General features: G+C 49.0%; 2 protein-coding genes across 7 annotated transcripts in view; both read right to left on the bottom strand.

Annotated features, from left to right (window-relative positions):
• Positions 1-10,323, bottom strand: part of AP2M1 (adaptor related protein complex 2 subunit mu 1) — a 28,299-nt gene extending 17,976 nt beyond the window's left edge. For both annotated transcript variants that reach the window (XM_030455897.1, XM_030455898.1), the window contains exon 1: positions 10,245-10,323. The gene's annotated coding sequence lies outside the window, so the exon portion shown is untranslated. The remainder of the gene's footprint in view (positions 1-10,244) is intronic.
• A 588-nt stretch (positions 10,324-10,911) lies between these two features.
• Positions 10,912-24,115, bottom strand: part of DVL3 (dishevelled segment polarity protein 3) — a 32,316-nt gene continuing 19,112 nt past the window's right edge. The window contains exons 2-17 of one of the 5 annotated variants that reach the window (XM_030456402.1): positions 23,278-23,347; positions 19,509-19,630; positions 19,011-19,117; positions 18,293-18,428; positions 17,934-18,027; positions 17,467-17,536; positions 17,039-17,178; positions 16,769-16,845; positions 16,244-16,356; positions 15,877-15,927; positions 15,608-15,757; positions 14,652-14,783; positions 14,248-14,415; positions 13,456-13,668; positions 12,820-13,218; positions 10,912-12,355 (exon numbers count right to left, since the gene is read on the bottom strand). In XM_030456402.1, the coding sequence (XP_030312262.1) occupies positions 12,324-12,355; positions 12,820-13,218; positions 13,456-13,668; positions 14,248-14,415; positions 14,652-14,783; positions 15,608-15,757; positions 15,877-15,927; positions 16,244-16,356; positions 16,769-16,845; positions 17,039-17,178; positions 17,467-17,536; positions 17,934-18,027; positions 18,293-18,428; positions 19,011-19,117; positions 19,509-19,630; positions 23,278-23,347 (2,074 nt within the window). In that variant the 3' untranslated portion in view covers positions 10,912-12,323. Of the gene's footprint in view, positions 12,356-12,598; positions 13,219-13,455; positions 13,669-14,247; positions 14,416-14,651; positions 14,784-15,607; positions 15,758-15,876; positions 15,928-16,243; positions 16,357-16,768; positions 16,846-17,038; positions 17,179-17,466; positions 17,537-17,933; positions 18,028-18,292; positions 18,429-19,010; positions 19,118-19,508; positions 19,631-23,277; positions 23,348-24,115 lie in introns of those variants that run through there. The other 4 variants (XM_030456404.1, XM_030456405.1, XM_030456403.1 and 1 more) reach the window with 4 other exon arrangements.

The following is a 24,115-nucleotide window of genomic DNA, read 5'->3' as shown; positions in this document are numbered from 1 at the left end:
CTGGTAGACATTATAGACACAGAAGACTTCTTTTTTAAAAAAATATGCAGCTACTTCATCAGAGCCCATTCCAGTAGTCAAATGCACTGCAGTTCACTAAGGTCCAAGTCACAATACATGCTTCAGCAACTGCTTGGCTGTCTTAGTTCAGAGAAGAGTACTACAAAGCAATAGCACGAGCCTTGGTCTTGGGACAATCACGTAGGCATTTCTCAGCTCTGACACTGCAGAACATTAGATAACCAACCATTCTACACTGCTGTTAGGGTGGGCGAGTCTACACCCACTTGCCTGGGGTGGGTGGGAAGGATACGGAGAGGCTAGTCTAAAGACAGGCACTGACACTGAGCTGATAGGTGCTTGCTCAGGAAAATGGCAAAAAAAATTAAGTTACTGTGACCCAGCCTCAGATCATCTCAAAGGTCAGGAAACAAAAAATTCAAAAGCAATATACATGCATCAGAGGGACAAAATGACTTCCAGCAAAGAAGCCTGGAGTATTAAGGGTAACACATCCTCTAGAAAATATGTTCAAGAAATTAAACTAACTTCCCGTTTGAAGGAATTACTGAAGACATGAGTTCAGTGCTAAAGAAAGGTTTATAGTGCAGTCACCACTTTTAATTTCAGAACAAGAAGAAAACCAAACTTTAAATTTCACAAGCCTTCACACCAGCTTTGAGCTTCATCTCAAGTGCATTACATGTACTTCTCTACTGTGTGTCTTCTGTTACATTATGTCTGCTTCTGCTTGTTAAAAGGCAAAAGAAAAAATTATCAAAAGGTCAGTTTAAGTCAAAATAGCACAAAACAGACAGATGAGCAGTTTTCCCAAAGCTCAATAGTGAGCTTCCTGGATTTTACTGCCGCATTCTGCCAATTGAGGGTCTCTATGCCCCCTGACACTTAAGTGGCTTCACATGGCACTGCCATCAACACTTTTTTGATGTCTTGAACTACATCTAGCAGAGTAAATGTTCTCAAGAATGTTTTGTCTTCATTCCCATTAGTGACAGTTTCTACCTTCAGGATAGAAGTATTAATATAATTCCAGGATAAATTTCTGTAACCAAACCTATTCAGACACAGGCAGCATACAGTCTTAGATTCTCATGCAGTTACCATGTGGGAAAAGCCTTTTGTAGCTGCCCACTGTCCCGTGTAGGCGGACAGAGGCCACGCAGCAAGGCCAGCATCCCCACACCAGAAGACAGAGACAATCCTGTTGGTCAACAGAGCAAAACCACGTTCTGCAATTTAAGGAGGCGGCTGTACCACAGGCTCATGACTACTTATTACATGAAACGCACATGGCCCAAACAGGTATGTAGGAGGTCATTGAAAGGCAACATGCAGGACTAGAACCATGGAAAATACCTTTTTGAATACAGATGCACCATGAGTCTGGCAGATGCTAAAGCTGTAATTCAGCAAATATTTGGAAGGTCATTCACACAGGCAAAATTATGAAAAAACCACCCCAAACCTAGAATTTACAGCAACTTTATGCCCACTCTGAGAAATTAATTTCTAAGTGGTATTTTTTCTGTTCAGATAAGAGGCAACGTCTTCTCAGGCTGCTACAAAGTTAGCTTCCACATTTGGACAAGGACTATTGCTACTAAAGTTGAAGAGTTCCTGCATCCTCTTTAAGACTTACACAGTATAGAATAGTTTCCTGGAAGCTTACGCAACTGGTCAAAGCTGGATCATACATTACAAACCTTTTCCAGAAGATTCCTAGAAAGCACATCCTATTCTTAAAAAAAAATAATCTCCCTCTTGGGTTTTAATGCTGCTTAAGTTTCACTATTTTTAGCATAAAGGAAATATCTGCTTTGACAAGCAACAGGATCAGACACAGCATATACAAGACAAAGCCTCTTGCCAGCTTGACAAGCCAATCATTTTCTGAAAAAGCCTTGATTTGAATAGTTACTACAATATTTACTAGAAAACCCACAGGAGACTGTTAATCAAGCTTCATGTTAGAAATGAAAAGCCTTATCTTAGGCAGCTTTAAATGTTAATTGTGTTAATGAGGCTATGCTTTCTTATAGGTTAGGTTAGAACATTCTGTAATAGTTTCATTAAAGCTACAGGCAAAAATATCAGCATTGTTAATTGAATCACAGACTATGCAGTCAACTTCTTGTTTATTTTATATGCAAGTAAAATCATGTTAGCTAGAGAGTAAATACAGCACAATTCAATGCTTTTAGTGAATAAAACTCTTTGGCATTGCTAGACTTCTTCCTTATACTGGGAGCTAACTTCAGGCTTCAACCTTCCATGCACAGTTAGCTCCTAATCTAACCAGCTTCCCATGATCCTTTAAGAGCCACATGGGCTCCTGCTGCAGATCCGTTAGCTCAGTGTCTTCTCTCTGACATCAGCAATAAATGGACAATCAGACAACAGTACAGACAGGTCAAAAAATCCACTCCTCCGGAGACCCCTCTGCAATGGCTTTTTTGTTTTAGAACTCTCAATGGATCTCTAAAGTATTTGCCCAGTTTCCTCTTGAATCTCAGCATCAGCAGCATTCCATGGCAAAAAAAAAGTCTACAGTTCTACAATCACAACATAAAACATCCTCCTCTTTGTTTGAAGACTGCTTTTTCTTCCTTCCCCCAGCTTTGTTTAACAACCTCCAGTTCAAGTTCAGGAAGAGCAAATATGAACTAGCCCAAACACTCTGCCCCCAGACCACTCAGAATTTTGCTGCTCTTTCCCAGAATGAGATGTTCCCACTTTATTCAGTTGCTCTTGACAAGGAAATTGCTTTATGCTTTGCTCCTTCACAGTACTTCCAAAAGAAAAACGTTCAGAGGGAAGCAAGTGCAAAACTTCACAAGTGCAAACCCCTATGGGCACCACTGTACATTCATGTGCCTTGAATTCAGTGTGCATTTTATGGTGCCATCACTGCACCTCTGTGCCATTTTTGGCCTACTTCACACTGACTACTATGAATACACTCCTACCTACCTACACCAGCAACTCCTGCCATGACTACTGACCAGGACTGCTCTTATTCCAAATCCTCGTTTCCAACAAATCAGGAGCACACAGAGATTTTCCACCAACCAGCTAATGCATACTAGCTGTACTACACTGGTAATGCAACTCATGTTGATCAAATTGCTGAAAGTCAGAAAGGGACTGGCTCTGTGCTATGTGAACCCCTGGTTAACACCTGAGGTTGTAGTTTCACTTACCACAGATTTAGTCACAGAATCAGAAACATTCTGATAGTTTTTCTAGTGGCATGGTCTACCACCATAAATATACCCAAGACACCTGCACTAACATTATTTCAGCTGTAGTAGCAGCTTGCCTCCATACCAGTTATGATTCTCCTCCAGCCTGAAGAAAAAAAAAAAAAAAAAAAAAAAAAAATCACAGTTCTACAGATTAAATCCGAATTCACATTTAAGTAAAATTTACCTCTATTTGTGTCAGACAATTGGTGAAGTGTTTCCAGGTACCAAGCAGTCACTTAGGGAAAGGACAGTGAATACAAGGAACCAGTTTTAGATGACAAACTCAACTGTACCAGCTATCCATCAGGTCTCTGTTGCAGCTGAAGGACACATGCAGTATAAATCTTTGGCTGTACTCCCACCTAAATGATATCAGTGACCAAAGACATTAAGTGCACAAAGTATTTAAAACAATTATAAGCTTATCTTCCTTGCTCTGCTTGACTTCTGCAGTCCAGCATCCTGAAGAGGTCCAAACATCACAAATATAGACAGCACAAGAGGAACAACACAGCTTCCAGCAAGCTTGGCTTGGTATAGTGCTGTTCTCTCAGTCAGCCTTCACCAAGTTTGCCCACCACAGAAATTCAGGGAACACCAACAACATCCCAATATTCTGCTCAAGCCCTGCATTACATCCCTTCCAGACACAAGATCAGAGGGACCACACTCCCTCCTCACTACTGAGTTACTTCCATCACCAAACCTGAGTGTGGCCACACAGCTGGGAACTCAAGAGGTGAAATGACTAGCCCAGGGATATATCAACAGATGAGAGGAAACTTACACAAAGGGCAGCATGCAAAAGAAAGTTGCTTAAAGCTTAGCAAGAAGAATAGCTCTTTAAGATTACAGTGTTCCCTCTTGAAGAGAGCTGCAATGAAAATAAGCCTGCTTTGTTTTGCTTGCCATTTGTGTTTCAGTACATGTTTCACAGATATTCATTTCAGGCATTTCAAGGTTGCACTGCAACCAGAATGAGCTTCATAGTGGTACAGTTCTTGGTATGATTTCCACATGTTTTTAAAGTGGTGAATAATATTCTTTTCAGATCAGCTTTGAAAATGCAATATCTGAGTGCTTATCATGGTTAAGAACTGCAGGAAACAGGGCTCAGATTAATTTGAGACTGACATTCAGTGACTCATGGCTGCTGGAATCAGAAGGCCCAAGAATAAGAAATCCACCACAGGAGATGGGTTCATTTGCTCGCTGTGCATAAGCGACATGACTCAGAAACCTCCCCAGCATTGCTCAATCAGCTTTCAATGACTCATTATATTCCTCTCCACTGTCAGCCTTTTCTAGGGAACTTGCTCTACACTGTTTTTGAGTTTCCTCAGGCTAGTAGCTCATTGCAAGACATAGTTTAAGAGCAAAGCCAACTGCTCTTTCAACTGTCCATCACTAAGTGCCTGGAAACCAAGATGGCTAGCTGAAGACTTTGGGTTAATGATCCATGAATCGCATTTTCAGAGCTTTGCAGCTCTGCTCTGTTTCACTAGCTTGAACATATGGCAACCCACCCCACACTGCTAGCTGCAGCCTTGTTTTCCAGTTAGAGCAGAAATGGTTTTATTCTCAGCTAAAGTACAGAGAAGATGAGTGTGTATACTGAACTCACACCAGATGGTGACTAATCACCTTGATTTAGGAACAAGTCCTCTTCCAATATCCTCTGCATTCTTGAAGCAGCTAGCTCCTGAGGTAGGAGTGAGATCTGACATCTGAATGGTGTTTCTACAAATACCTAAGGCCACTACACTTTTCTGTGCTGCCAAGCACTCACATTCCCATATACTTCTATTTCAACTGGTAAATAGAAAGGAAAAGAATCATGAGCATCAGGCAGACCATATACTTACACATATACGTGCTTACAAACCTACTGGTAGTTAAGGCTATACAGAAACACCTTTTCACTCAAGTGCAAAATGAGAGCATCAAGATACACCTTTAGCAACTGGGGAAAAATTACACCAGTAAGACAGCCAGCTACAAAAAAAGAACGTTTATAAAAAGGAAATGCTGGGGTGAGGATTTGAATTCATTTCAGCTGTTATGTAACTGAAAAGCAGTGGGATTAGCTGGACCAACAATGACAGACATGGTAGTCTGCACCTTCTTAAGAGAACTGATCATACTCATCTCAAATCAGACCTCTGCTCATGCTATGCAGTAGATGTGCATTAGGCAGCAACTCCCTTTCAAACCACTGTGGTAAATTAGATGATCAGCTGCAGCCCATAATCAAGGGAGTCCTGAGAAAGATAATGATGCAATAAAGCATAGTATCTCAAAACCACTGCTTTTGACCACTGATTCTATCAGCAATGGAAAACACTGTGTTTACTGGGTCTGACCTAAAGATGGGTGGTTCTCCAAAAGCCAGACTTTGTTCTCTCAGACCTACATCGTGCCACACTTGGAAAACGTGGGTGTTGTGAGGAGCACAGGCCCAGGCAGCAGGATCCTGTTGCTAGACTGCCAGTAACTATGTATTCTGGGATGTAACAAGTGTTTCTACCTAGTGAAATGATACACTGAATATGCATTTAGTGAGTGGAGACTCAGCAGATCCCTCCTGCAGCATGTAAGAGCCCAGCCTGCCTCCTGCTTCCACTGCCTGTTTATGGATTTGGGCCTAACATAACAGTAGGAAAATGAACAACACACAGCATGGAGCTTTCTTGGTATAAACAAAGCAGACTTAAGGATATAGATGAACATGCCTAGCTTGCTCCCTCTGCAATAGTTTGCTTGTATCTGCAGCAGCTCTTCCAAAAACACCACAACAAACAGTACCAATTCTACAGCATTAGTCTCTCTCCTTGAGAAGCCACAACATCACGAGTAACAAGTCTCCACTGTAATACCACAGTTCATTAGGATATGAAAGCCAGCCTGAATTGTAGTCCAAGTCCCAGATACACAAACATTCAAACAAGTTTTCTCCAACATATTTGTTCCATAACCTGACGTCTTTCAGGTGACACTACACAGAGCATTTATCTTTCCCTGTATCAGCAGGAACAGCACTTACTTCAGCCTGCACCACAAACTCTGGGACACAGTTGTCTTGCCTTCTGTAACTGCATTTGCACATATGAAATCGGGAAAAAAAGAAAAAAAGGAACAAAAAAGGAGAGGTAAAAAAACCAAAAAACAAATCAAACCAACAAAAAAACCCCACCATTGATCTGCTCAAATTCATTGCTTAGGAAAAACAGTGAATTGCGAGCCAGTTTCCTGCAGAGGTGAGTGACAACATGGCTACAGTAAATACAGCTTCACATCCAGGTAAGAGAAGATGCTTGATCCAGCCCTAAAAGAATAAAGTGCTGTCTGAAGGAAACATATCGTTAGCAATAATCCTACAGCCTAACAGCACTGGACCCATCATAATTTTTGAGATATATTGGTATTTTTGGCTCAGCAAACAGAGTTGTCTGTATCCTCCCACACCAGTTTGTCTAAGTTCATACAGACAGATGCTGCTGAGCTCTTGTGGCTGCTTTCATGGCAGGTTCACTCAGCAAACCCTCCATGTTCCCTCCCCAGAGGTGCAGTGGTGCACAGGAGCTGCCTGACTGCAGGGGCAGCAGTTCTTAAGCTGCCTCTAACAACACAGTCATAGTTCTACATTACGACCCAAGGACCAGCAGCCTCAGTGTTTAGTGAGCACTGGTGGCATCCTGATAGCACACAGTCCATTTGTCTGCTCATTTCAGAACACATCTGTGGTATCAGCTGTATTTCCCTAAGCCAGCTGTACAAGTGCTGTTCTCACTACAGAGATACCTCCCCTGAAAAGAGGTTTAGCATTTCAGGTGGTGAAAATAAACATACGGAATGGTCTGCCAGTTACCTTCAACTAAGACACTGAACAATCAGCAGAGCTGAGGGGAACTCTTGCTGATCTGTGAAGCCATTTTGGCCACAGCCCCACTGAGAGACAAGCTGTGAGCTTCAGAGTTTCCTGTGCCATCAAGTATAGGTATGAACAAACACAAGACAATCAGTAATGAGACCCAGCTTTTCTGGGCTTTGTCACACTCATTACTGGGCTATAAGTTTCCAATAGTACGCACACACATCACTTAGTTTGAACGAAAATAGGAATGCTTGTATCTCTAATCTACACAGCTCATCTAGGAAAGAGCCATCACAAATCAGTTCATAAGCAGGTGTAAATCAACCAACCCTTTTAGTGGTCTATTAAAAGAAAGTTTGGGTTCTGACTTAACAGTAAGAAAGACTTCTGAGCATTAATGAGCTTATCTAACTAAGCTGTTCAAGGTACATTAGCTGCTAGAGTTTTCATCCAGGAAGAAACCAGGAGAGGTACTGCATGCAGCTCTCACCCAGAGGAAGGAGGGTCAATCACCAACTGTAACAATTTCTGCATTTCAGATATCAGTCTGATCTTGGACAAGTGACAACAGTTGAAGCAGGGGGGGATTAGTCAAACTGCTTTGGCAAACTGCAGTTATTCAGAAAACCAGTCCTTTCAGACTAGAGCTAGCCATTACCAAACCAAAAGCCTTAAGGCTTACAACAATGTCATCACCTCACCAGCTAATCTGAGCATCTAAGCTTTGCTTAGAGGGCTGATTTAGCCACTTTCCAGGGGGTCATGGGTTGCACTTGGTTTTAAACAACTGCAGCTGCAATCACTTTATCCTGAAGAAGACAGGCTGCATAATTTAATTAAGAGGCATACTGTGAGCTGAAAAGCTACTGAGATAAACCCAGTTTCAGAGAAACTGTTCTATTTTAAAGCAAATCCCATAAATCCCCATTCCACTGGGCAGGGAGAGAGGCACATTCAACTCTTACTAGGCTCTCCTACAGTCTACTTTTGCATGCCATGCTGCACACAGCCAGTCTTAAGAGTACCAGGAGATAAAGACTGACACAAGAAGCTCCCTCAGACTAGTAAAGCATTACAGGAACAGGGCTGAACACATCTCTCCACTTTATTTTTAATCCAACCTTATATGAACAGCCCCAATGCCTTCCATTTCTGCCAGCTTTTCCGAGGTAATTTTTAAGTCTGGATCAACTTCTACTCTATCCCTCAGCCTGCAAGCTATTAGCTTAGCTGGCAACCTCTGTTTTGATCAAAATAATATATGGCTTGCTAGTAACTTTTGACTCTGAAGGTCATTCACTAAAAAAATTAAGCTCACTCTGCCATACAGACCAATTATATTCTGGCACCCTAGGCTGTACTTCTGTCCATTCTCCAGATAACTCTATGAAGGGCCTTTAAATACTCTAAATGTCTTTAGTAGTATAAGCCCAGAAAACCAGTGCAAGATGTTGCGCTGCAAAAGACAGTCTTGGCTTTATTATTGCATGGTACAAGGATGAGGCAAGGAAAGTTTAACTAGGGTCACAGGAAGTTTCTTTACAAAGCCCGTTTTGTTTAGTGATTGTTCCCATTTGATAATAAAAACTGAGATACTATCAAACTAGAGTGCATTTCCAGTCATCTGTGCTTCAAAGAACTCAAGATGTAACCCTTCACAGCCTCGGGAACCAACACTTTACAGCCCAGAACTGTGCCGAGGAGGAGGAAGCCAGCTATAATACCTTTTAATATCTCAAACTGTCTTCCTAGAAGAAAATATATCCAGTTTGGGCAAAGAACATCAGGTAACTTTGTCACTAGATGTCAGTAACAGGGCGCTCCCTACAGAAGAGAAATGATGCCTCCCTTCTGACAGAGAAAATATGGAAGCAGGCAGTTTGGCAGTATCTCATCAGATTAGATTGTCCCTACAAGCAAAATTCACTGGGACAAACATAGCTTTTACAATAGGAATAAGTAGTACAGCTCTGATGGTGTTCAGGCAACCATTGCCCAACATGACAATCACGATCCCATATGCAGTTTGAAACCTGTAATACCCAGGCTTCCAAGCTGCAGAAGCCATCCAGACTCACCTATCTGGGAAAGTTCCAGGCTCAGATTTTGGCAGCCTGAGGCTAAAGCTTGACAGTAGCTTTGTCATACTAAGGCAAGCAGAAGAGAGATCATGGAATCACACAGCTGATGGGGAGAGGACTAGATCAACAGCAACTCATCTCTTACTGGGGAGAGAAATTAACTGCACAGGATGATACGCACCGGCTGCATTTCCTGCATCTTTACTGAACCCAAAATGCTAGCCCAGGGAAGGATGAAAGTAGAAATGCATCTAGAAGAGAAGTTGGATAAAAGCCTCCCTTAAGCCTCGGCACAAGCAGTTTAACACCAGCAGCGTTATGCTGCGCTTCAGAAGATTTTACAGGGAAGAAACCAAAGGCTGCAAGCCATGACCTACCGAAATCACGTTGGTATCAGTAGTACAGGTAAATAATTTTAGGAGAAGTTCCTGCCCGATCCGACTACGAGACCTTTGCTCAGCTGACAGACCACATCACTGGGCGTCCTGTGACAGACAGGGCTTCACCCTATCCCCACCCTCTTCCAATTCAGCACCGCAGGGCTGCTACCCCAGGTATTCCAGACAGAGAAGTAATTAACACAACTCATTAATGAGCTCCCTCACCCCTAAGCAAAGTGCGAGCGGATGAGCCAGCTCCGTCCGTGTTGGGGTCCGCCCAACACCCCCTTACCGGGAGCTGAGGCAGAGCCCTCCCGGGGGAGCCCCGCTTCCCTCCCACACGGCTCCGCAAGGCGCAGCCCACCTTCGGGGCACCTCCGCGCCTCTCCTCAAGGACAGCCACTGGGGGGGACCTTGCCCCGCAGGAGGATCCCCGCCAAGACTGTCAGGGCCGCGCCCCGCAGGGTAGGCCCGCGGACCCCCGCCCTTGGCGAGCTCCGAGGGAACAGCCACCCGCGGCAGCTCGGCCACCGCATGGGCGCGTTCGCAGAGATAGCCCCGCCGCAGGAAGCCGCCCAGGGAAGGGAAACGAGCTGCACACCCCGCCCTGGAGAGGGCCAGAAAACTGCCCGAGGCACCTCACCTGCCGCTGCCCGCCGCCGCTCACTGCCCAGCGCCCAAGATGGCGGCTGCCGCCCCCCCGTCCCTCCGCGCCCCCCCTATCACTGCAGAGACGCCGCCGCGCATGCCCCGCCCACGCCCCGCCGCCACGGTGCATGCGCCACGCCGGGAGGCGGGGCGGGGAGCCAGGCTGGGGCGGCACAGAAAGCGTCGCGCGATGACTGCTGGGAGTTGTAGTCCTGCGGTGCGGAGAGTTGTAGTCCAGAGCGTGAGGAGGCGGAGCGGCCACCTTGGCCATGCGTGGGGCGAGCGGCAGTGCTGGGGCTGCAGGTGCAGGGCCTCCCTCCTCCGGGCCCGCCCGTAAGGCACAGGGGTGCGCATAGGTAGGTTCGCTCCCCGTATAGAGGCCTGAAGTCGCTGTGCTGACTCCCACGGCTGCCCAGGGCACTTGCCCTCCGCACACGCCCCGCGGGGCTCACCCGCTCCTTGTCCGGGCACCGCTGCCGAGGCACTGACACCGGCACGGAATTAAGCTGCAGCAGCCCCCTGCACCCCGGGAAGAAGCAGCTGGAAAATAGGCACAGGGTGCCGTGATCCCACGAGGACCCTGCTGCAGAGCAGGACAGAAAAGATGAGGCTGGGGGAAAACAAAACAAAACAAAACAAACACAAGGCAGAAGTCCAATAAAACTATGTTTATAAATAAAAACAAGGAGGTTGGTTTTGTTTTTATAAAACCCAGCGGGCAGGGTAGGGCAAGGGCATGAGCAGTGTCTAGGGAGGCAGGAGAGGGGATACAAGGGACATCTTGCTGGTGCCAAGATGAAGGGAGGGACAGGATGTCAGAGTGGGCACTGGGTGAGAGAAGGGGAGTCACAGCGAGATGAACTGATGACACTTTAGAGCTGGCAGTGGTGTTACAGGGGCAACGCAGACCCCAGAGAAGGAAAATACATTTCATCTCCAGCATACAAATACTGCAAACATGAAAAAGACAAAAGGAGGCAATGCTTGCAGAGAAGCCCGAGCGTGGCAGTAGGAGAGAGCACCGTGACGCTAGCACCAACAGGAGCAGGGTCAGCATGTCTGTACTGTACCGTGGTTGGCCCTGGACAGGGCTGCCCCCAGCCCAGGGCACATTTCTGAGTACCCAAAGAGGAAGGGAAAGAGGCAGAGAGCATCAGAGCAAAAGGACTCAACTGTCTTGACACATCTGCAGGCGCTGAGCCCAGAGGCCACGTTCAGGCTGCAGCCTCTCTCCCTGAAGAACTCGTGTTGATTCACAGCCCAGAGGGAGCGGGGCTGTCCCAGTTTTGACCCAGAGACTCATCCCTCCCAGCAGCAAGGCCAGCAGCACTCGTGGCACTAGCCAGAGAGGGAAGCAGACTCTGACCCTTCATAAGGCAAATACAGCAGACTCCCAACAGTGAAGGTGAACCAGTTGTGCCCCTCCCTCACCTCTGACTCCATCCAGGCCCTTGAAATTATCACAGTGCTGAGCAGCAGTGCCACAGGAGGAGGGAGGTGGCCACAGCTCCCACCAGCAGCACCAGGCATGGGACAGCCCCTACAAATGGGACTGCTAGCAGAATGTTTCCGTCAGGAGGGCAAAGAACAGGACAGAGGAAGCAGGACCTGGCCCAGTACCCAAGAGAGAGCACGGAGCCCTGAGTCATGCAGGACTGTGTGCAGGCACCCAACATGACTCTGGGCTGAATGCAGAGGCACAGCCCTAGCCCTGAACCTCACAGCCCAGCAAGGTGAAGGATGGTCCTGTGATGGGGCAAGAGCCAGGCTTGGACCTGGCCCTATGTGTGGGCAAGAAGAAGGAGGCAAGCCGCATCACCTCTCCGCCACCCGGAGGCACTGAAGCCCTGGAACATTCATGCATTAGCCAAAAGGCAACTACAATGGGATTTAAAATGCATCTATAAGGCTGGTCCCTGCTCCCCTCTCAGGGCTGCGGGAAGGGCAGGGTGTCTTCCGCGAGGGGGAGGACAGAAGCCATCTTCAGCGCCACGTGTGCCCAGCGCCCGTGGAGCTCCGTGTCCTGCTGTCGGGCCACGCCACGCTCCAGCTCTCCCCCCCACAGGCGGCAGGCTCAGAGAAAGTCAAACACCCCGTAAGTCTTTGCTGCTTGATAGAAGAAACACAAAAGGGTGAAAAGAAAGAACAGATGTTTAGGGTGAAAGGACTGGGCAGCAGCGACACACGGGCAAGCAGCACAGGGCGCTGGGACGGATGCAGATTAATGGGGTTAGAGAGGAGGATAGAAAGGAATTACCATTGGCAATACACAAGTCTGGTGGTGGGATGTGCTGGCAGCACCCAGCAGGCCTGCCAGGCCCGTCCACCCCGCTCGAAGAGGGATTAGAATCAAGGTTTAGTTCCATTTATTTTTTTTCCCTTTTTTTCTTTTCCTTATCAAGACCAAAAAAAAAAAAAAAAAAAAAAAAGAATTAAAAAAAAAAAATCAAAAAACAAGGAGTGAAGCCAGGGCTGGTCCTAGGAGACAAACGACGGGGATGGAGGGGGGAAGGAAGGGCAGCAGACAGACAGGGTACGGGCGCTTCACATTACATCCACAAAGAACTCACTGGGGTTGCCCATGGCCATTCGGAAGGACTGTCTACTGGCTGTCAGTTCAGGGGGCACAGAGGCCAGGTCACGGCCTGGTGGCGCCCCAGGGGGCCCCATGGCTGAAGGCGGTGGAGGCATCAGCAACATGGGGGGGCTGAAGAGAGGGGGGAGGCCGGGAGGCCCATAGGACTGCTGGCTGTGGTGGCTGCGGATGCTGTGAGCCAGAGAGTGCTGGCTACGCTGGCTGTGCTGGCTGGCCGGCACCGAGCGCTCGCTGGCCGCGCGCTCACGCCGCATGCTGCTCCTCGTGGTGTGGTCTGACTCGCTCCCGCTGCCGCCTGACTTAGACTCCCCGGTCTTCTCCCTCTCCTTCCTCCTCTCGCTGCCGCTGCGATTGGAACCGCTGCTTCGGCTCCCTGTGAAACATGTGAGGCGAGGTTAGGTGACAGCTCAGACAAGTCAGGAAGCCTAGTTCCTCTCATCAAGAAAGGATTACAGCACACTGCAGCACAGCCCTCCACCAGCACAGTCTGTGGTCTCCTTTCAACTCTGAATCCCACAGCCCTTCTGAGATGGCTTTTGACCTGGCTCCCCCCCCACACAGGGCCTTGCCTAAGCACACCTGCAAGTGTATTTCAATCTTTCTCACTCACCTTCACTGTGCTGGCTGCCCGCACTGCCCCCTCCATAGCTGTAGCCTGGGTCAGGGAAGCCAGGGTGGGGGTTGTATGGATGAGGTGGTGGATACTGATATGGGAAAGCCATAGGCCAGGGCGCAGCTCCTGGGTGGGGAAGCGGAGCCAAAGTGTCCTGATCAGAGGCACCGCTGGAGCCATCATGGTCATGAAGAGACAGATTAGCCATGTCTGCAAGAAATCAGAGAAGAGAGGGTACTCCAAGCTGAAAGACTACCACATGTGATGAATAAGCTCTCTGTCCACCTTTGCTGATGGACAAAGATGAGGTATGCAAGACGATGCAAGAAGCTGAAAGCCTCCCTGCCTGAAACCCTCCCTGCTAGTCAATGCAACCATCTGTGCTTCCTGGCTGTACCAAGGCCAGGCTGTGCAAGTCCAAGCTGCCACTCTAATACAGAGACCAGCTTTCCCTTTCCCTTGGTGGGAAAGGGCCACATCAGAGCTACAGCTCTCCATGACAATTATTTCCCCCCCACTCCTGTCTGAACAGAACCCAGTTGTTTTAGCACCACCCCTTGTCAGCACTGGAAGTTCAGAGCCTGGAGACAAAGTCAGTAAAAACTGAAACTCTGCTCTGGCTGCCCAGGAGAGATCACACAGTAGGTGACAGTCTCATTTTTCAGCTTTAGAACAAGAGGCCCAGCCTGATGACAACGGCAGTAGCTATGTCCCCACAGTGCTAGCAGGGCTCTGCAGGACCTCAACCCCCCTCCATGCTCTCCTTCCCACCCACACCAAGTGCCATACTTCCACAAAGGTCCCCGAAGATGTAATAGCATTGCTCCGAGAAGGTGATCTTGTTCACAGTGTGTCGGATGTAGCCAGCCTTCAGCAGATTGCTGGCATATTTGCGGGATTCACGACGGTCTGTAAAGCCCTCCACGTGGTGATAGAGCCAATCCACCACATCCGAGCCTGCCACCAAACATCAGAGTTAAATACAGCAACAGAGAGGCAGACAGTGGCCCTTGAGACACTGGGTCACACTGGAGCCAAGAAAAGGTAAAAAGGAACTGCACAACCAAAAGTCCAATTTATGATTCTGGCCTGACCAACAGTTTATGGTGACATATGCTCCCTTGGGCATCTGCTTGCAAAACAGACCACGCTTTCCCCACCCCCTCCCACTCCTGCAAGCAGCAGTTTCTTACCAATGAAGGCATTGGGGATGGTGATCTTCAGCCACATGCGGTCACGCACCTCCAGGCCAGACTCTGGTGAGGCCATGGCTTTGACAATGGTGGCCATGTCGCTGTGGATGGACAGGTGAAAGTCATCGAGGCCTGTGATGTGGACGAAAGGAAGGGAGACAGAGATGAGAGGGGACAGAAAAGACAACAGGGCTACACAAGCACTAAACACAGGAGCAATGGGCCAGGGAACAATACATCGCAGGCGGCCTTGAGGCACATGCTGTGTAAACCCCCTTCCAGCCTTCCAATGTTATCCTCCCCATGTCAGCCATTTCACCTTGCACAAAACCCAGGATAGAGTCACCTTCCTTTCAACCAGTCCCAAGCAGCTGAGATCCAAAGGCTGCCAAATGAGCCCACACAGCCCAGCAAGGGAATTCTCTGCTCCATGCAAATTTACATCAAATTCCCAACTTTTAGCCCCAGTTCTCTAGACTTTTGCTTCAGGGCTCCGTGTACTAGAATCAACCAAAATCTTCAGAAAGCAATCAGAAGAGCCCTGTGCTTTGCCACATTGCAAAGCATTTTGCTCCCAGTTGCCTCCATCCTGACTTATCTGCTTCTGGGAGGGCAATTGTTTCAGGGACAAGCTGACTCCCTCTGGCCCCGCAGTCTCAGCCATGAACTCCTAACTGCTCTAAGCCTTTTCTCTGCATCTCCCACAGCTCCTTGATTACACCCAGGCTCTTCTACTCCCCTTATGTGGAAGTCTGAAAAATGTGGTATTAATTCACCCATCCAGAACTCTCACTGCTCCAAGCACCTGCCTGGTGAAAGCTGCCTTCCTCTTAGCTCCCTGGCAGAGCAGACCTTGCCATCCCAGCTGTCCCCAGGCAGATGTATTGCTCCCTTTACAGCACAGTGAAGGTGAGAAAGCTGTGCAGTGGGTGGAGCACAGAGGCACAAGGACTTACGTTCAGTCTCTGGGATGGAGCTGGTGATGGAGGAGCTGGTGGAAGTGATTGTGCTCATGGATGGACTCATACCGTACGCTGGGTAGGTGCCAGTCATTGCTGCTGTGTGAGACACCCAGGCAGCCGGGTCAATGGGCCGGATGGGCTCACCTGCAGTGAAGAAAGAGTCAGTCACTAGCTACAAGAAATTATTTCCGCATCAAAAAACCTCTGGGGAGGGACAGGGACTCAGCACAGCCCATTCCATCCCATCATCTGCCGGGACTCACCCGGATCGGAGCATGGAGAGTCTGGCCCAGCCCAGATCCGCTGGGGAGCAACTGGGAGAGAAAGAAGAGAGGGAGGGTCAGCAGGAGAGGTGCAGAGGGAGAGATCCCCCTATAGCTCAAGGGGGGTTTCTCTTTCCTCTGGCGCCCCGAGCAAGTGACCCCCCCGCCCCAGTGAAACGCGTCCCCAGCGTGATGTGGGAAGGAGGGCTGGGCTTATATGGGCATTTTGGCCTGGGAATAGGACAAAGCAGCCTCCTAATAGGAGAACTGAAACCCCCTCAAACCCCAATTCAGTGCCATATGGAGTCACACAGACAGGGGAGGAACAAGACAACAACCAAGTAAGTGCTTAAGGCAGGGCTCTCACATGAGCTAGGCACCAGCGTTAAGGGTGGGTCAGCTATCCACTTACTCCTGGGTAACGAGAAGCAGCCCCGGGGGCTGGGATCCCAGCACTTGGCAACCGTCAGGGTGATGGGCCTGGAACAAAAAGTTGAGACTTAGAACCCTGCATGATGGATGGATGCTGTATGCTGTCTCTCTTCTGTGAGACAGAAGGAAGCTATCAGTAATGCACCCTTGTCCTCCTCTAACTATGGATTTCCTTAGTCACATGGACAAAGTGATGTGACCCAGAGACATGACCCCACTGAGGGTCACTGATGAGGAGGGATCCTGACAGAAAAGGGCTAGAGATCCTAATTCACCATCACTCTGTTGGCTGCAATTCTTGCTTTGGGCTTGAAAATCCAGGAATCAGAGCAACACTAAAGATAGAAGCTCTGAGTTTCTGCAGAGCTGCTGGCAGAAGTGGTTGGAAAACACGACTCATACACCCCAAGCAAATACCATACAGCTGCCCATGGACGTAAGGAACAACCCGAGTACTCACCCTGGCTTATGCACAATCTCCCGCAGCACCCGCACAGCATCATCGTTGCTCATGTTCTCAAAGTTGATGTCATTTACCTGCAAACAATGCAAAGAGGTGAGTCCCAGAAATGTGACCAGAGGCTGAGCTCCCCACTCAGCTCGGCAGTGACTCAGCTTCCCTCTTCCAAGAGCAGCTTCCTAGGTTTAGCCTGCAATGTGAGCAGGGAGGCTTCTGGGTCTTTTCTTACTGCTTTCCCAGGCCTTAAGATGGTATGTGGGTGTGAAGTACCTGCAAGAGCATGTCTCCTGGCTCAATCCTGCCATCAGCTGCCACAGCACCGCCCTTCATGATAGAGCCAATATAAATGCCTCCATCCCCACGCTCATTACTCTGTCCCACAATGGAAATGCCCAGAAAGTTGTATTTCTCTGCAGGGAGTGAAAGAGAAGAGAAGACATCATAAACCAACAGTAGAAGCAGCCATAACCTCAGTCATACCATGTGCTAATTATAGTGACCTGCACCCCTGTCCCAGACAGATGTCCTAACACACAAAAACTCTTGAGAGACCAGTACTTCAGGACAAGCCATCACCCTACAGAGCCTATCTCCTCACCACTCCCCATATGCGCTCTCTTTGCCCCTCCCCATTTCCCTCTCCACCACCCAACCTCCCTCTGGAAGGATTACAGGCTTCATGCACACCTCCCACTCACCCATGTTCAGTGTGACTGTGATGATGTTCAGGGACATGGTGGAGTCTGTGATGCTGCTGAAGGACGATGACTGCAACATAAGTGAAACACAACATGTCCTCCTGTGCCTCAACAACATGCCCAGCCCCAGCTCTCTCCACGTGTGCTCCCTGTGGCACCACAGACACCACCCACAACTCCAGCCTTATGCTAGGAACTTTGCAGAGCCAGAGGGCATCAGCCACTGTTCTTATGACCTCTCCACAGTCAGGACAAGGTTTATAGTCCCAGCTCTTGACACTGCATTGTTTGGGAAGGGTTAACAGTACTTTATGCAGTCTCACCACTTGGATGCCACCCATCCTCTGCTGTGCCCACAGCAAACTGACAAAACCTTGCTCAGCCCAGGAGCACTAAGTGAAGAGTTCCACTAGGCAGCCCACCTGGCCCTGTATCACCCTCCCCAGGACACCCAGCCCCTAGGTTACCCGCTCAATGCGTGGAGCCTTCTGTTTCCGCCGGCGTCGCTTGTGCCTCCTCATTAGACGGGAAGCACTGCTTTGCTCTGTTGAACTGCTAAACCTAGAGGTAAAAGTGAGAGTCAGCTCTTCTGCTGCCAGGGTGGTGGCTCTGTCAGCAAGAAAGCTACAAAAATGACACAGGGAATAAAGAACTGCAGGGCAGAACATGTACACAAGGGACAGACAAGAGCAGAGGGGGCTGCTGCGTGAGACTTGAGATTGAGGTAGGTCTAAACAAGGACTATGGAACTCAGGATTTTCTCCCACATCTCTGGGCTGGGAGGCAAGGGGAAGCTACTGCTCCTCCAGGACCTAAGTTCTCCTACCTGCTGGTGGAGTCATCTTCATCTGAGTCGAAGAAGCTGGTGGTTTCCAGTTCACTGCTCATAAGCGTAGAGGAGCTCTCGTACCCACCCAGGTCTCGACGGCGCTCCCCTTTGACTGTCCCATTTACCCTGGGTGCTACAAAAAGACAAGACTCAGTGTGCTTAAGACAAGTCACAGGGAAACCACCCCTTCCCCTCTGCAGAGCTCACTGCAACCTTCTCAGAATGACTCTGGCCATCTGACAATCCTATCTAGTGCCAGCCAGCTCTGAGTCCACTCTGTGATCAGATCCATCTTCTGTAGGATACCTCCTCTATCATTACAGGATGGGGAAGAGGCTGATGGGCCACTAGGAACAATGCTGCTGAACTCATGGAAGACTTGCAGCTGTTTCACCAGCAGTGCCAGGAGCAGCAAGGAGTGGCAAGGCTACACCATATTCTGCTTTTCTACTAAGGCTGGAAGCACTGCTGTTTCCTGGTCCTGATGCATCTACAGGAGACATCTTTGTCCCCAGAGCTCTCAAAACCAAGCCCTGATGCAACACAGGTCTTAGCTCCTGCCTCCAATGTGAGACTATGGCCATAGATCACCAAACAGCCCTTCAGAGCTGGGCATGTTCCACAGAGCAGACAGAGCTGCCCCATGTATGGAGCTGGCACCCCTACCATGCCCCAGCCATGCTCTAAGAGCTCTTTCCATGTTACCAACACTCACCATGCTCAGGCCCATCTTTCCGACGAGGTCGTTCCCTTTGAGATGACACCACTGAGTCTGTCTCTGTCTCATTGTCCAAATTTTCCCGACTCCCCCCAGTGTTAGGGCTATGATGAGATAAAAGGAACAAAAACGTCAAACAGAGAACACTTAAAAAGGCTCTTGCTGCCTCTGTGCTGGTCAGTGCAAGCCTTTACTCATCAGCTTTCTCCTTGAGGGACAGAAGCAGTGGTCGTGGTGCACATTTACAAGTGCACGACAAAAGCCTGGGGGAGGCTGTGCCAGCTATTTGCCAACTTCCCTGCATTATTTTCAGCATGCCCCTGCTTGCTGAATAATGCAGCTCCACTTCTAATCTGCTCGCAGCCCCATCCTCCTCCCCTCTAGCTGGCTGTGATCCTTGCCAATTTGGGTAGGAGTGTCCCAGCCTCTGTCTGGATTTACAACAAAGTCACTGTGGGTCCCTCAGAAATCAGGATAGGTGTCCAGGTAACTTACTGGAAAGAGGGGGGCCTGGAGTCTCCAATTCCCCCCGTGCGCTCCATGGAGGGTGGCAGCTCTGTTTGGTTATCGGCACAGACTGAGCCAGCATCTGAATGGGAACCCTCTGCAGACACCAGCTGGAAGGATGAGAGACAAGGAATGAAATGGCTGAGGTGCTGAGAAAACGTTTACAAGAGTGGCCAACTGAGCTCGCCAAAAGCCTGCCTGGCCCAGGATTTCATCTCCGATGGTGGACAACAGCAGATGCCCAGGAGTGTGTATGGAACAGGCCAAGCATGTAGCAACATTCCATCTCACTGCCTTCCCAGACTCTGGCTATTTGTGGCTCAGGAATTCCTGACCCAGCAGTGAAGTCAGGGTAGCTGACAGCCCTGCTTGGAGACTTTGACATCATCTGCATACCCACATTGAACAATTTTCACACTCAGGTAACTTTTAGCACATGTCTTGTAGCAAGAATTGGATTCCTCAGTTCTTCTCACATCAGAAGAGGCAGCTGCCAGTCTTTCCTCAATTTCATCAGCCCCCTACACCTTTGCCTCCAAGACAAGGGACCCAACAGGACTCTGACCTTCCCAGCCCATGGAAGCAGGGGTATAGACTCCAACATGCTCTTTTTCTGGCTTGCACATATACTTTGCAAACTCAGGTTGTGTGCAGTGAACTGGCTTGAGAACAACCTCCAGCCATCCTCTGGGAGGCTCAACAGTTTCTGCAGCACAGAAATTCCAGAAAGGGTCAAATGCCAGGAACTCTTTATACCAGCCATGTGTCCAGGCACATCTACATCTGTGCCTCTGGCTCTAAGATAAAACACCAATTTCAAGGCTGTGGGAATGAGGCTGAGCCTCTCCTTGGAGGCTGAGCAGTGGGATGAAACAGAGGACATCTCAAACTAGCTCAATGGAAAGTGCTCACCAGCTCACCCTCCAGGTCTGAGCTCTCCTCACTTTCCAGCTGCAATGAGCAGGATTAATGCCAACAAGGCCAGTCATGAAAATAAAAAAAAACATCTGCCTTTCAAGAGAAATTGAGGAACCCCAAAGAGAGGTGACCGGGCTCAGAAAAAGCCCCCTCTTGGTGAGTCCTCAGGGACAGGCTAGTCAGTCTGTCATCTTTAAGGACCTTTCAATGTGTTTTTCATGTTTGCCCTATGCCAGTCCCCTGCATGGCATAAAGAAGCAGGGGGGTTGGCTCTCTCCCAGCCTCAGGGAGGGTCTGCAGGACCCAGTACCTTCATCTGCCCCAGACAAAACAGGATGTAGGTCAGCCTGGAGCCAGCTCATAGAGGCAAGGAGACCAGGAGAGGGGCCAGTGTACCTGAACCACCTGCCAAGTCACCAGCCAGCACAGGAGAGAGCTGATGGAACAGACATGAGGGATGTCCCACTGTGGGTCAGTGCAGAAGGATCATGAAATATAGGCTGGAAAGGAGCTGATAGCTGCTGCCCAAAACCTAAAGCCCCATGTAAATGCTGAAGCAGCTCTGCTGGTTGCTGGTGAGGGGACCACATCTGCATGGAGGAAGAAGATGCCAACCTAGGTGCTGGAGGCACATACAGCCTGTTTACACCCATCTTGAGTGTTTCCCAGCATCACTGATGAAACACAGAGCTGCCCTGCCTACCTTTGAGAACTAGGGAAACCATGATAAAGGGGGAAGAATGGACCCCAGAGAACATAATTAGTCAAGAGAGAATCTGCTGCCAAGGAAGCATGGGGACCAGACACAGGGATGCAGGTGGAACAAGGAAGACAGAGCAGCCCTGAAAAAGCCACAGTCAAGGCAGCAGACAGGGAAGAGAGCACCCTGAGGTGTCAAAAGCTGCAGAGCATGTCCCACAAGCCCCAGGACAAGCCCAACAGCTCCTGCTCTCATAGCTGTTTAACCAGCTCTTGTCTCACACTGGGTTCAGCTTCCTTCCCTCCAGCAAGCCCCAGGCAAATGCCCAGCTCTGCTCCCAGCACCTTCCCAGGTGACAAGTCTTCCCAGGACACATCCCACTCCCTGAGGGCCACATCCCTGCTCTGGCAGCCATGCTCTGGCAGGAGAGAAGAGATGCTGCAAGTGGCCAGCACTGGCCTAGGGAAAAGTCATGTAATACTCTATGCTTGAAGATCTCAAGGCAAAACCAGGCAAATAGATCTAGACAGAGGAACCAGCCAAAGGCAGATGTCAAACAGCAGTGAGGAGAGGGGGTGTTCCCAATCAGGAGGACTGATGCTGCCTTCCTCTAAAACTCCCAGGGCTGGGATTTCCTCCAGGGAAGGTTTCGATAACCATCCTACACTTTTCCTACCTCTTGCACTATCAGGAAATATTCATTTGGATCCAAGCTGCCATCTTTCCCTCTAGCTAAAATTACTAACAAGTTCCTAAAATAGCCTCATCCCAGCCGGTCTGGCAGAAGCAGCAAAGCAAGTGCTCCCTCCCCAGAGCCCTCAAACCACCCATGGCCAAGAAGACTCTCAGCAGAGAGAGAAAAAGAGATCATCAGCTATGCATAAAGGTCTCTGTCAATGCAATCAGCCTTTGCACACAAGAGCCAGTAGCAGTGCTAACTCCAGGCACAAGCTCCCTGCGAGAAGAGCAGCAGCATGTTGCACTGGTCACACCACATGGAGCTGCATAGGATCTGTGCCACTCACACTGAGCAACCAGAGAGCCCCTCAAAGGAGAGCCAGCAGCTGCATGGATGTGTGGATCACAAGGAAGAGTTCCCCGGCTTAAAAAAAAAGAGCAGTGGAGAGGGTTCAGAACCTCCAGAACTCCCCACAGAGCAGATGAAAACAAAAGGCAGCTGGAAAGGGAGAGGTGGGAGATATCTCCAGGCAGATGCAGCAGTGGCAGAGCTGGACAGGCTGTTTTCAAAGGACCTGCTAACCACTAGAGGGAGGACAGCCGGTGTCCGGCCAGCTCTTTGTCTGGGAGCCCAACACTCCTCCAAGTGTGGGACACAGGTAGCCCACCCTAAGCCCTGCTCCTCCACCAGCATCCCAAAAATCACCCCTGCCCTCCATCCTGAAACTATCACTCCACCAGCTGAGGCCAAGCTCTTTGGTGCAGGATAGAAAAAAATAGTAGGACTGATGTAGCCCGATTCGCTGAGGATTTTCACTGCCTCTGGAAAAAAGCACTTGGGTCTTGGTTCTGCTCCTGGCACAGATCCACACACCCCCATCAGCACAAATTGCAGTTGAGCAGAAAGGAAAAGGGATGACAGGCTCTAGAGACTGAATACCCTCTCCCCCACAAACAGAGGGTCCCCTCACTGGCAGAGGGAGGCATGCGGGCAGGGGACAAAGCATGTGCATGGCACAGCACGGAGGGCAAAGCTTGTCTGGCAGCTGCCCAGGCAGTACCTTCAGTCTTCAGGGCAGTCAAATCCAGTCCACTTCACCAGCACTAAAGTCACTTAAGCTCTTTGAGCCAGTCACAGGAGCGGGACTTTCCTTGGAAAGCTGACCCTGCCATAGGGGCACACGGGTTACACTGCGGATGGGCTGGGACCACCATCTCTGCCAGGAATCAGCTACCATGAGCTCTCCACAGAGGCAGCCCATGTCTTCCCCAGCACGGGGGAACCAGCACACAGCCCCCTCTCCAGCTGAGGGACTGGAGCGTGGTAATCCAGCTCATTGGCTTTTTCAGCAGTCAGCACACCCCATGTGCAGCCTCAGTGCCTCAGCACTATGTAACAAAATGGTGGCTTTCAGAGGGCAGAAACAGGCAGCGAGATACCGAACCAAGGGGTTTGCTTACCCATGACACCACCCGGCCGTTGAAGCAGGGAAGCTTGGCATTGTCATCCGAGATCTCTTCTTTCACCACCCTGCAGAGGGGAGAGGAGGCAGTCAGAGCTGGGTCCAGGACTCCAGAGGAAAAGGAGACTTTGGGTGTGTCTGCACCCAGCAACAGGCAGTGCAGGCTTGGGGATGGAGCAGGGAGAGGACTGGCAGCTCTCTCCTATGCCCACAGCCATGGCTGGCAGGCTGGAGGGAAGAAGACAAGGACAAAACAGGCTCTCCTGTGCGCATACAGATGTTTCATCCTCTGATTCATGTTGAAATCAGACAAAAAACCTGATACATATTTCCACTAGTTCACTTATTTCTAAAGAAATACATAATTTAAACCTCTTTATAATGATCTGAAAGAATCACAACCTAAGCCAGAGATTTCTGACAAATGAAAGTGAAACACATTAAACATGCTGCCTCCCAAATCTTACTGCTGCTTTTTAATTATACACATTAATGCTTCAACATCACTTCAAGTTTACAGTTGTGCCACTATGTCTTGTTCCTGCATTACACAAACAGCTACATTATTATCAGTGTTCATAGTGGAGGGAACACTGATAATATTTTCCCCAACAGTAAAAACATCAGTTTTCTTCAGAGAAAAAATTTCCTTCCTATTTTAAATATCACTAGGCACCTACAGACTTTTTCCACAGTGAGTTTGCAATCAAAACAGCTTTTAAATTCACCAGATTCAATTTATAATATCTTTGAGAAATCAAATTTAATGAAAAAATAGGCTTTAACAAGTTCATTTTGCTTTCTGCTCAATGACAACCTTCTAAACACTTTTATTT

The sequence above is a fragment of the Calypte anna genome, chromosome 9 (genome assembly GCF_003957555.1).
Source record: "Calypte anna isolate BGI_N300 chromosome 9, bCalAnn1_v1.p, whole genome shotgun sequence".
Lineage (NCBI taxonomy): Eukaryota > Metazoa > Chordata > Aves > Apodiformes > Trochilidae > Calypte > Calypte anna.
Note: the sequence above shows the minus strand (reverse complement) of the source record. Positions and strands in the feature narration are given on the sequence as shown.